This window comes from Trachymyrmex cornetzi, unplaced genomic scaffold, assembly GCF_001594075.2.
Source record: "Trachymyrmex cornetzi isolate Tcor2-1 unplaced genomic scaffold, Tcor1.1 scaffold144, whole genome shotgun sequence".
Lineage (NCBI taxonomy): Eukaryota > Metazoa > Arthropoda > Insecta > Hymenoptera > Formicidae > Trachymyrmex > Trachymyrmex cornetzi.
The window spans coordinates 306994-318415 of record NW_017296027.1 but is presented as its reverse complement, the minus strand read 5'-3'; the positions used below and the strand labels follow the sequence as shown (position 1 = coordinate 318415).

General features: G+C 36.4%; 4 protein-coding genes across 5 annotated transcripts in view; 2 read left to right on the top strand and 2 right to left on the bottom strand.

Annotated features, from left to right (window-relative positions):
• The window catches only part of Tnpo-SR (transportin 3), a 10083-nt gene extending 4716 nt beyond the window's left edge, over positions 1 to 5367 (bottom strand). The window contains exons 1-7 of one of the 2 annotated variants that reach the window (XM_018501913.1): positions 5121 to 5367; positions 3802 to 4005; positions 3500 to 3657; positions 3358 to 3430; positions 1898 to 2035; positions 1595 to 1809; positions 1378 to 1531 (exon numbers count right to left, since the gene is read on the bottom strand). In XM_018501913.1, the coding sequence (XP_018357415.1) occupies positions 1378 to 1531; positions 1595 to 1809; positions 1898 to 2035; positions 3358 to 3430; positions 3500 to 3657; positions 3802 to 4005; positions 5121 to 5237 (1059 nt within the window). In that variant the 5' untranslated portion in view covers positions 5238 to 5367. Of the gene's footprint in view, positions 1 to 1377; positions 1532 to 1594; positions 1810 to 1897; positions 2047 to 3357; positions 3431 to 3499; positions 3658 to 3801; positions 4006 to 5120 lie in introns of those variants that run through there. The other variant, XM_018501914.1, reaches the window with a different exon arrangement.
• A 1071-nt stretch (positions 5368 to 6438) lies between these two features.
• Positions 6439 to 7648, top strand: CCDC53 (Coiled-coil domain containing 53). Its single transcript, XM_018501920.1, has 4 exons — positions 6439 to 6634; positions 6720 to 6884; positions 7009 to 7274; positions 7496 to 7648. Exons 1-4 carry the CDS (start codon positions 6581 to 6583, stop codon positions 7557 to 7559), a joined length of 549 nt encoding a protein of 182 aa, XP_018357422.1. The 5' UTR covers positions 6439 to 6580; the 3' UTR covers positions 7560 to 7648.
• RpL36A (ribosomal protein L36A) lies at positions 7644 to 8896 on the bottom strand. Its single transcript, XM_018501922.1, has 4 exons — positions 8798 to 8896; positions 8274 to 8447; positions 7812 to 7928; positions 7644 to 7724 (listed from the first exon to the last, which is right to left on the bottom strand). Exons 1-4 carry the CDS (start codon positions 8798 to 8800, stop codon positions 7704 to 7706), a joined length of 315 nt encoding a protein of 104 aa, XP_018357424.1. The 5' UTR covers positions 8801 to 8896; the 3' UTR covers positions 7644 to 7703.
• Positions 8897 to 10941: 2045 nt separating this feature from the next.
• Positions 10942 to 11422, top strand: part of LOC108757488 (glutamic acid-rich protein) — a 7188-nt gene continuing 6707 nt past the window's right edge. The window contains exon 1 of the mRNA XM_018501921.1: positions 10942 to 11220. Coding sequence (XP_018357423.1) covers positions 11113 to 11220 — 108 coding nt within the window. The 5' untranslated portion in view covers positions 10942 to 11112. The remainder of the gene's footprint in view (positions 11221 to 11422) is intronic.

Sequence of the window (11422 nt, the reverse complement as noted above, 5' to 3'; positions counted from 1 at the left end):
GCGGTCGAGCGTTATCATGCAACAAAATGACTTTGCGTCGATTGTTGGCTACGGATGATCTTTTTTGCATCAACTCGTCACTCAATCGGTATAAATGCTGTTTGTAGCGATCAGCTGTAACGGTTTCATTTGGACCCAAGAGTTCGTAATACAGCACACCTTCCTGGTCCCACCAAACGCACAGCAAGGTCTTATGCCCGTGAATATTCCTCTTTGGCGTTGAAGCGGATGGTTGGCCGGAGTCCACCCGTGATTTTTTCCGCTTGGGAGTACCAAAATAAATCCATTTTTTATTGCCAGTCATGATGCGCCACAAAAAACTCTTTTTTCTTTGCCTGGCAAGCAAAGAAGTCGCAATAGTCAAACGATTCGAAATGGCACTTTCTGACAACTCATGTGGTAGCCATCTCCCTTTCTTATGGATCTTTCCCATGGCATGCAAGCATTTTGAGACGACCATTGGAGTAACATTTAACTGTTTCGACAACTTTAAAAGCGTTTGAGCTGGATTCTCATCAAGCAATTCTTGCAGCTCATCTTCAAATTTTTTCGGCTGTCTTGGACGTTCTTTCTCTCTCACATCAAAATCACCGTTTCGGAAGCGTTCAAACCAAACTGTACATGTTCTTTCCGATGGAGTTTCATCACCACACACTTTGGATAATAAGCGATGCGCTTCAGCTGTGTTTTTCTTGAGGTCGAAGTAGTGAAGAAGCACATGTCAGAAAAACAGCTTATCGCGATTCATTTTCAATCGATTGGAAATTCTCTTTGGCGTCGAGAAATTTAACCTGTGAGGATTGAATCACTTTCAGCGATGTTCTAACTACAAAAGACATAGGACTTCATCGTCGAAACTTACCAGCGTTGGAGCCAGCACCCTCTAGTAGCGAGCGGCAGGAATTAAGTTTAACACCTAATATTATTCTCCTTCTATATCCTTCTACTTCTTATTTATATACTTTCACATGTCCTCCTCCCTCTTCAATTTTTTTCAGTTTCTTTTCTTCTTTTTGCTTCTTCTCCAATAATACTCTGAATTCCCTTCTTTTTTCTCAGTATTTTTCGTTCGTCTCCTTACCTATTTTTCCTATTTCCTACACACTGCTTGTGGGAAGTTTATTACAAATGGCAATAGTTACATGAATGAACAGCGGAAAAAAATAAAAAACTCGTGCACTAAGCAACTACGATTGTTGGGCTCGTCGCGAACTTTATATGGTCGAACGAATACTCACTTTATTCAATGATCTTTAGTAATTAATTTCTCCTAATTATTCAAAAAATTACAGGACTTTTCAATTCAATTTACACATTCTCCACTTACACACGAGCGTTGTTACAAAAGAGTTATTAGATACTATATATTTCAAATACCTCATAATCATGATGACCGACACACTTGAGTACAAGATCCAAAATTTGTATAGCATAATGCTGCTTTCCATCTTCACTACCTTCAGTACCTGTCACCATAATATCTAGAAATGTCTCAGCCAGTTCCGTAAATATTCGACAATAATTTATAGACCTGTAATATATTTAATGAATAGGTTTATGCTATAAACATATTTAGGTAAATTAAACAATTTACTTTTCCATGTCCTCATATGCAACAGATAAGTGATATGGTTGTTCTAAATTCATTACACTTGTGAAAAGACACAATTGCAATTGCTGCAACTGCACGCTTATTTCATTATCACTATCACGATTAGTATTGCTATCTTCTCCTAACGCTTGCAAAATTACGCAGATACAATCGGTAGCCGTTTCGTGTAGTTGTGAAACAGATTGGTTGCTAAGTACCTGAAAAATAGAATTATAATATAATAAAGATGAATACAAAACAATTAGTTTTTCCAAAAATATTTTATCAGTTTTAAGATATACTTACTTCCAAGGCGTACATAAATACCTCGCTCGAGGGTACAGATTTAAGCGGTATTGCATGAATAGTTATCCAGCTAGTAAAACATCGCAAAATAGTAACTTGGATTTGTAAATTATCACCGCTGTTTTTTAGGCACATTTTCTGCAATTACACTATATATGAAATACCAATGTTGAAATAAAATGTGTGTGTGTGTGTGTGTGTGTGTGTGTGTGTATTTATAAATAGTTTTATATGTATCAAAATATACATGTGATTAAAATAAGATAATAAATTTCAGAGCTGAGCTTCCCACACCAACATGAAAAAAAGTTCATGTAAATATATGTTCACAAATCTACTGTTACTATGGCCAGTATTCATAGTCGATTCCCTAATAACACACTTTATCCGGGATACATCCTGAGGATGTCCTTAGGATGTTCAAAGGACATACGGACGTCCTTTGGATATCCTCAGCACGTCCCTGGAGGTCTGTGTTGTTAGGGTTCTTATTTCAAGACCATCTTAAGTAATGTCTTAAGATGCTAATGCGGCCCTCTTCTGATTGATTCGTGACATCTTAAGACTAAACTTAAGACGGTCTTAAATATAAGAACAGACTATCAATACCGGCTTACGATATAGCTCAAATTGTTTAAGTATTATGGCCCCCATGATCTTCCGATCTAACTTTTAATTTTTATCTGTGAGGATACTTGAAGTCCTTAGTCTATGACATTCCAATAGCCAATGAAGATATGCTACACCAATACATCTTTGATGCTTATGGATATACTTGTATACTGGAATTGCCCCGGGATCTTTGAGTGCGACAGTCCAAGTGTGTACTGAATCAAATGGGAGACACTTTGAACACACACATTTGCTATAATTAAAAATTCAAAATAAATATTGAACAATAAATATTACTTTTTTCTCCCATTAATAAATATTTTAAGTTATATTTCAGTTTGCGGACATATGTTCATACGAACCATTTTTCATATTTTGGTGTGGAGAGTTTGGCCTCGAAGTTTGTTCTTATTTTAATTGCACTCTATATTATATATAATTAAATTTAATAAATAATTTTTTAAATTCATATTTTGAAAATTATTTAAAAAAAATGTTATTGACGTAAATAATTGTAGATAATTAAAAAATTTTTGTATTAAACATCTTTTTATATCCCAAATAGTTTTTGAGATATATCAAAAAAAGCTGAAAATTTCTTTACATATAAGAGATAATTTTATCCCTTAGAATCATTTGCCAATGTTATTTTTTAAATTTATTCGTTTATGTAAGTTGTAAGTATACAAAGTTTCTTAAAATCAGAATTTGGCACTTAGTGAGGTTTCCTTATAAGTTAGTTTTTTATGTAACTTTTAACGCAGCTAATTTTATAAGTTCATCTAACATTAATTTTAACTTAATTCATAAAAAACTAACTTATCCACAGCCATGGATATTATACATACCAGAAATTCTGTCACAGTATCTGCATTTGCATTAAGTTCATGCACTATATGTTCCCTATGATTATCGCCCAGCCTATACAAAAATAAAATTAATCTATTTTGTCATTTTATAACATCAAATAAGCAAGATGTTGTACTATACCTAAGTGATCTCGAATTTACTTCTTCTGGAAGTACCGTCATTATTTCAAGCAATGGCCAAAGGTTTGCAGCATTTCCTCCAAATCTATTAATTAAATCTACAACTGGTTTTTGCCAAGAAGACATTTGTAAGGCCAAATCTGCTAAAGCTAAGCATAACTGTAAGCACGAAGATTTAACAGCATTAATAAAGATTAATTTACAGAATAAGTATAGAGAGAGAGAATTACAAAAATCTTTTATAATTATATTTTAATCTTAAATATATAAAAGTAGTTTTTTTTCATGAAAGAATATAAATACCTGAGTAACAATGGCAGAATTAGTATGTTCATTGATTTGTGATATATGTTCCATTAACGAATCTCGTAATGAAGTATGAGCTTCTTGCGGTAACTCATGGAAGGAGAGCTGGATCTTGGTACGCATTGTTTGTGCAGCAAAATAACAAGATTCTATATTTCGTCTTTGATGTAACATTTCATCAGCTATTTGCCATGCAAATATCTATAAACACATACACATAAACAAACATAAAAGTAATGGTTTCTCTATAATAATGTTTAAAAATATGACAAATTATATATATATATATATGTAAATATATATTAAATGTTATATGCAAAAGGTGCAAGTAAAAAGTGCAACATTATCTAATTTTTGCTTTCTTTCATAACAGTGGATCTATAATGAATCAGTAACTGATAGTCTTAGAAGTTGACTGCTGTCCAACTCTGCCGATTTACCGATTTCAATCAATCCCGACTCACCGATTATTCTTCAGACTCGCTTTTGACATATGAATTACAAACTACCAACTTATCGTAGAACAGACATGATGTGTAAAATATATTTTCATAACAGAGTGATAATCCTTCCCTTTATGCTGATTCTACAGTGAGTCAGTAGTCGGAACTCTTTAACCCCGGATCTACAATATGTGTTTTAAGCCTTAGGTCTAAAATAGATAAGAAATCAACCAATTGCGGTCAAATTCAAAGAGAATAATCGACTGTGATTCGTCCATTTCGTATGGCTTAAGACTTATGGACCTTCTACAATAAGCCGCAAGTCATAACGTCATAAGTCGTAACCAGTCTTAACCAAGTCGTCCAAGTTGGCTATTGTCCAACTTCATCGATTATGACTTAAGATCGCTTAGAACTTCTGACTTGCGGCTTATTGTAGAAGATCCATTAAAACTCTATTGTAGATCCGGGGTAAGTCTTAACCAGTTTTAACCTAAATAGGTGTCTATGATATATATATTTTTGCATCTACTAGTTAGTTGTACGAGTCATTTAGCTCGACTAATAGGAAGGAATAAAGTCGAATTTGGTTAGTCTCAAGAAAATCGGTGGATTTAGTCGTACAAAGTGGCTGTCGGCCAGCCAATTGAATCGTAAAGTAACTCCACCGATAAGACTTGGGACTACCGACTATCAACTCATTGTAGAACCAGTTTTAAGGTTAGAAAACAGCTTTCCATATTTTTTACTCGGGACGATATTAACACAACTATATCGAGAAATATGCCTTTATCTGATGTAACAATGTGAATGTTAAATTTAGGAGAGCTTTAAACTTAACGATATATATATTTAAAATGATAGTGTACTTACCGATCTTTGCAATTCTCCCAACCATAATGACGCTTTTCCTGGTTCGGTCGGATTTGTATTATTGTATAAAGAAAACACGGCCTGATAAACAGTCTCCAGGTTCGGCGGCGAATCCATATTTTATAGAATATTTGGGTACCACGAAATACCCATGCAGCCAGACCCTGGCTGACAAACGGATGCGCTCGTGCGAGGCCGAACCCGCCGAAACGCAGTCGAACGTTTTGCTTTGATTGGCTTTGATCCAAGGACTAATCAGGACTAAGGGCTGCCGCACACACCTTCCGTAACAATAACCATAAGACGTACCGTAAGAATTAGCCAATCACAGTCGAGAATTCTTTTGAACTCGTAATTCTGATTGGCTGATTCTTACGGTACGTCTTATGGTTATTGTTACGGAAGGTGTGTGCGGCAGCCCTAAGGGCTGCTCGTTTTTCTAACCGAATAGACGCTTAAGGCAGATATTTCATTTATGCGTTTTTGTCGTACGACAAGCTTTTCCTGAGTGTTGCTATAGGATAGAGAGATCCGAGGACCTCTCTGTCTTGCATACATTTGTCGTACGACAAAAACGCACAAATGAAATATCGGCCTAAGGCAGACTGTCTCAGTTTTTTACTATATTCTCTTATTTCAAATGGAAACGTATCGAATGAGTATATTTTTATCAAGTTTTGAGATGACATCCATATTCTAAAGTTACATTCCAAAACGTTCTCTCCGAGGAAAATTTTACTCGAAATACTGTAGTATACATTACATGTGCTATATACTTTGAATAAAATTTTCCTCGGAAAGGATGTTTTGGAATATAGTTTAAGTAAATACTTTAATTATATTTACATCCTGCTGTTCCATATTTAAATCTTTGCATAAGAGCGATGTCGCTAAAAGTTGGATTAAGGCTGATGTCACATTGAGTGTTAAGGTATATCCACACAAACTTGCATAGCCGCATAAACGTATGTATAAAGAAAATTATCCAATCACATTTTATGTACGACTTTAAAAGAGAACTGCAATTGGATAATTTTCTTTATGTATATGTTTAGGCGGCTATGCAAGTTTGTGTGGATATACCCTGAATTTTGATCGTGATCTATTTTGACGTTAAAAATGAGCGTCGAGTGGAAACGTGAAAAGGCACCTTAATTGTAGCAACATGGCGGAATATAGTGTCACGTTTTCATTGGCTTAGAAAATGACTGCGTTCAGCAGACTCAGCAGTTTTGCAACCGTTTTATGATTCGTCGCGCTGATTGGATTATACTTTTAGATTTAAAGAAATAGTCCTATCTCAGCGAAAAATCTCAAAATGGTTGCAAAACTGTTGAGTCTGCAGAACGCAGCCAATGTGTACTAAGGTGTTCTGCACGATGTGGGTTGTCATTGTTGACAGTTGTTGATAAATTGACTTTGATAAATTGAAAGAGTAAATATCTGTTCGATTGTAATCCATGATGAGTGATTATAAAATACCGCTAATCGAGCCGACTATAGATTATGCAAAGGTGTCGATGAGATCTTGACGTTTCTCGTGCACGACAATGCTCCACAATAATGCAGGGAGCAGAGTTCAAATGGTTTGTGTTCTAGGTACCGCCAATCAACCAAAAGCGAACGGTCTCCTTCATAAATCATTTTATTACTCATACCGTTACGTTCTTGAATAAATTTGCCTTGTCCTGCGAGGAGAGATTGTTTGATTTCGAAAATAAGTTGCAAAAATTGGAGGCGTCGTTAGAAATATTAGAATCGCGGGTATGTGTATGTTCGTGAGGTGCATAAGAAAAAATTGTAAAAGAAAAAAATCTTTTACAATAAATTATCTCGCGCATAGAATATATTTACCTTTTCACAAATATTTTACTTTGCCTCTGCATAGTTATCTTCTATACCTGGTTTAGAACAAGAACATAATAAAGAATCAAATAATGTTAATGAGGATAATACAAGTAAATTAGTAGAAATACGTAAAGTGGATGAACCTGATAATAGTGAGATAGAGCCCAAGGACGAACAGAAAGAAATACAATCTGCAGCTAAAGATCCACGCTATGAAAAATATTTCAAAATGTTACACTTTGGCGTGCCAAAACAAGCAGTTGAATTAAAAATGGAACAGGAAGGATTGGATGCATCTATATTAAGGTACGTTTTGATATTTTTCTTATTAGGAAGATATTTACATTTATATATTAATGTAATTAATAACACATATTTACTTTCAATTTTAAATAGCAAGATTCACTTAAATATTGACCATATAATTTTTAATTTATATTTTTTATGACAAATAATTACTATGCACATATATCTCGGTTTATACATAGCAGTTAAAATACTCTAAACCTTTTTTTTTATTTTGTTAGCAATCCGCAACAAATAGTTTCTGTATCACGGTTGACAGAAAATGATGAGAATCAAGGTGAATGAATATTAAGGTAATTATTTTAATGCTGTATTACTAATTATTTTAGGTATATTGGACGTTTTTGCATTATAAAATACAGAATAAAAACATGTACAAATCCTTGATTTATTTATTTATTAAATACAGAATGTTAAGTATTGAGTAGCTTAAAACTGAATCATTTGACCCTGAAAATAAAAAATAGTAGATTGTCAGTCAGAATTTATGCACGTTTTATTTTTATTTGAATATTTTCTAGATGTATTGGTATTCACCTTTCTCTTCTTGTCACCTCCCAATTCGAAGTGCTTGCACCTCTTCAATGGAATTTGTTTTCTATATTTGCATTCCGTGCACTCCATCCTTAGTACAATTTTCTTTGTTGTTTTTGCCTAAAATAATGTAAAAAAATATATATAGTAAAAATTGATATGCTACCGTTATTGTTATGAACTAAATTATAACAATATTCTTGAAAAACATAATGAATTAAAGAGTCTGTTCTTTGTTACTGCACTGGACAGATTGCACTAACATTTGTTAAACTTCAAATATACTTGTATTTACTTAATTTTAAACGAATATATAACTAGTTTAAAAAGAACGGATATAATGTATATATCTGAATTTGCATAAAGGATGTAGCATTAACTTTATTTGCTCTGTTATATCATGAAATAAATATAATTTATTATTGTTATTGGATTTATTCTGTAAACTTGTTATCATGCACTTACTTTTTTTCTGAAGATGGGCTTTGTTTGACCACCGAACCCTTGCTGTTTGCGATCGTAACGCCTTCTACCCTGCGAGGCATGTCTCTCCTTACTTTTCTTGTACTGCGTCACTTTATGATTCTTGTGTACCTTGCATTTTTTGCAAAAAGTACGCCTTTGCTTCGGTACGTTAACCTATAAAGAATCATGTGAAATTCTAAGACTTAAAAAATTATTCTGTAGAACGACGAAGTAATCAATCTTTGAGATATCGATCTGGTTTCTAATCCTTATAAATAATTGGAGTAAATATACGCTACGCATCATCGCGTGTTGCATAGAGTAAAAACATTTCGTACTATACAATTTCGAACAAATAGGTTATGTCTCGTCACATCGAATTATTGCACTATAGTAACAGATACTCACACCAAATAGCGGTAAATATAATTAGAATTGTAAACGCTATTTCGTGAAGCGAAAAATTCTAAAGATTTCTAGAATATTCACGGATAAAAACTTGTGAAAATCACGTAACAACCTACCATCTTGTCACGTATCGAAAGAAAAGGGAGATTTAGTTCGACCGGAAATCGTCACATCGTGGCGCTTATAGTGAATATAGCAGCCACATAGCGCGCCACTGAGCATGCGCTTTGTCCTCATTGCGTTGCAATAAATTCCGAAACCTTGAGTATATTTTTTGCGTTGCACATACATAATTATTAATAATACGACCGATGCTACAATATTTACGAATTCCAACTGCGCACGATATCATTGCGAGAGGAAACACTTGCGGTTTAGTGTGCAATTAGTAAAGTCTCCGCGAAATCACTATTGGATTTACGCCATAATACAACTGGCATCAAAATTATATAAAATGTCCAATCGATAAGTGCAATTTTATATTAAGCCACCCTTCATTATTCGCGTTACATCGGATATAAATAAACGAGCAACTTTGCACGGTGGATCCGGGGTCTAATGATTAACTTATCTATTTAATAATCTTATGCGATGTACAAGTAACGTGTGCGTACATACAACTGGTCGACACGCAGTGATTATATGTGTACACGTGAACTAAACAACAAATATATATTTCTGTATGACACATACACACACGTGTGTGTGTGTTTCTTAAATAGCGCTCACTAATCAGAAGGTTTGTCCGCGTCGCGTGCTCCAATATGCTCCTATCATAGTTCCTACTCACTCCAACTCGTTCGTTGGATTGAGTAGGAGCTATCGTACGGACATGTTGGAGCATATTGGAACATGCGACACGCATAAACCTATATATTATGGTATATGTAGCGCTAATCCTAATCAAAAATTGAATCGAAAATTCCCGAGCCATTTTTTCTACAATGCTCAACGAAGCAATTATTACCGAGTAAAGATAGTCCAATCGGCGTCGGCTTTTAGTTGGGCACACGTAAGTGAGTCGCGGCGTGCTTGATAATGTGCGTAAGCGCACACATCACTGACGTGAGCCCATTCAAAGAACGGCGGTGATTGGACTATCTTTACTTTTACGATTGGATTAGTTTTATATTTAGTAATAACTGTATCATCGAGCGTTGTAGAAAAAAATGGCTTGGGACTTTTCCGTTAAACTTTTTATTAGGAGCGCTGTACGATTAGTGGGTGCTGTTTAAGAAACACTATATAGTACATATATATGTATATTTATATAAATAAAAAAATATATATATATATGCGTGTTCTTTTAAAGATCGAGATGTGTCATTTTAATTGTTTCTCGCTGACGCCTAATAATAATAATAAAAAAAAAAGTATTATAGTTAGTAAGGGTTAAAGTATAGGTAGAATAAACTGAAAAATAATCATTCTTTTGTGCTTTATTGGAATGAGGCACGCGATATAATTACATTGATGAAGGAACATCGTTTAAGCAATATCTGCAAGAATTTCGGAAAAGTTGAGTTACAATTAGCGCACGAGTTTGGCCTGCGTGCAAGAAACTCACGAACGACCGATGGAATTCGGCACGAGTCGGATCGGACCTCGCGGTCCATTCCCCGCTCGATCGTTTCGCGGTCATTTGTGGTCATTTGCACGTCCGGATAGGATGTCTATCGATTTCTCGCGAACGCGAGATCCCCTCGAAACCCACGTAGAAGGATTCGCAGCGCCAAGGCTTATTTGAATCGAGCGACGTAGCCTCGAGCCGGACGTCTCGCTCGGGCCACGAACTCTCGAACCCCTCGTCCTCCGCCAGTTTTAATTTTATTTATACCCAAAGTAGCCGCGTTACATGTGAAATCCCTTCAGAAAGTCGCGGAACATCGTGCGCCACTATAAAATCGTGACTCGTTAGCGGTTGCACTGAAATACGGGTGATGACGAGATCGGCCAATCAGGAATTTATCGGATTTCAAAGCCGCGCCATCTTCATTTTTGAACAAAGCCAGGTTGGACGTGCTAGAGGCGAGCCGGGATCTGGTAGTAGTTCGCTTTGCGCTATTCGCGCCACAGTCGTCGGCACACACTCCACTCCTGACTGGTTCGACCTCTCCCCCGCCGCGCGCCCTTTCCCCATATCGCTCGCTCTCTTCCCCCTCCCCTCCTAGCCTTCGCTCTCGTTCACCCTCTCCCTCGCACTTCGCAGCGCCCCACGGGTCTTCGCCTGACGACGCTGCTCTCTCGGGCATTTCGGCGGAAACCGACGTCGTGTGAAGACACGTATTTGCAGTCTCGTTACGCGTACACTCGCCGCCGCCAACGCCGCCGCCGCCGCCGCTCTTTCGTACTTCACCGAGTTCAGTTCGAGTCGCGAAGTCGAGCTATTTGGATTATTGACGCGTACGTCGCTTCTTCGATTCAATCAACCATGAGTACCAAGGAAAATAACGAGGTCGCCGTCGAGAAGGTGACAGAGAACGACAAGGCATCCGCGGACGCGAAATGCGATATCAAGGGGATTAAGAGGCCAGCTGAGGTGAGTACCGCTTCCTTACCATCGAGCTATTCACGATTCTTGCCGCTCATAGCATTCGACGACGTTTATCTTGTGACGTTCGTACTCGGTGACGGGGATTCGTATTCGGCGTCTACGTTCATCGTCGCGATATGCGTCATCCGGAGTTGGGAGTAGCAACGAGAAGAATAATACGAGCTCGCGCGTTTGATCGCGACACGCC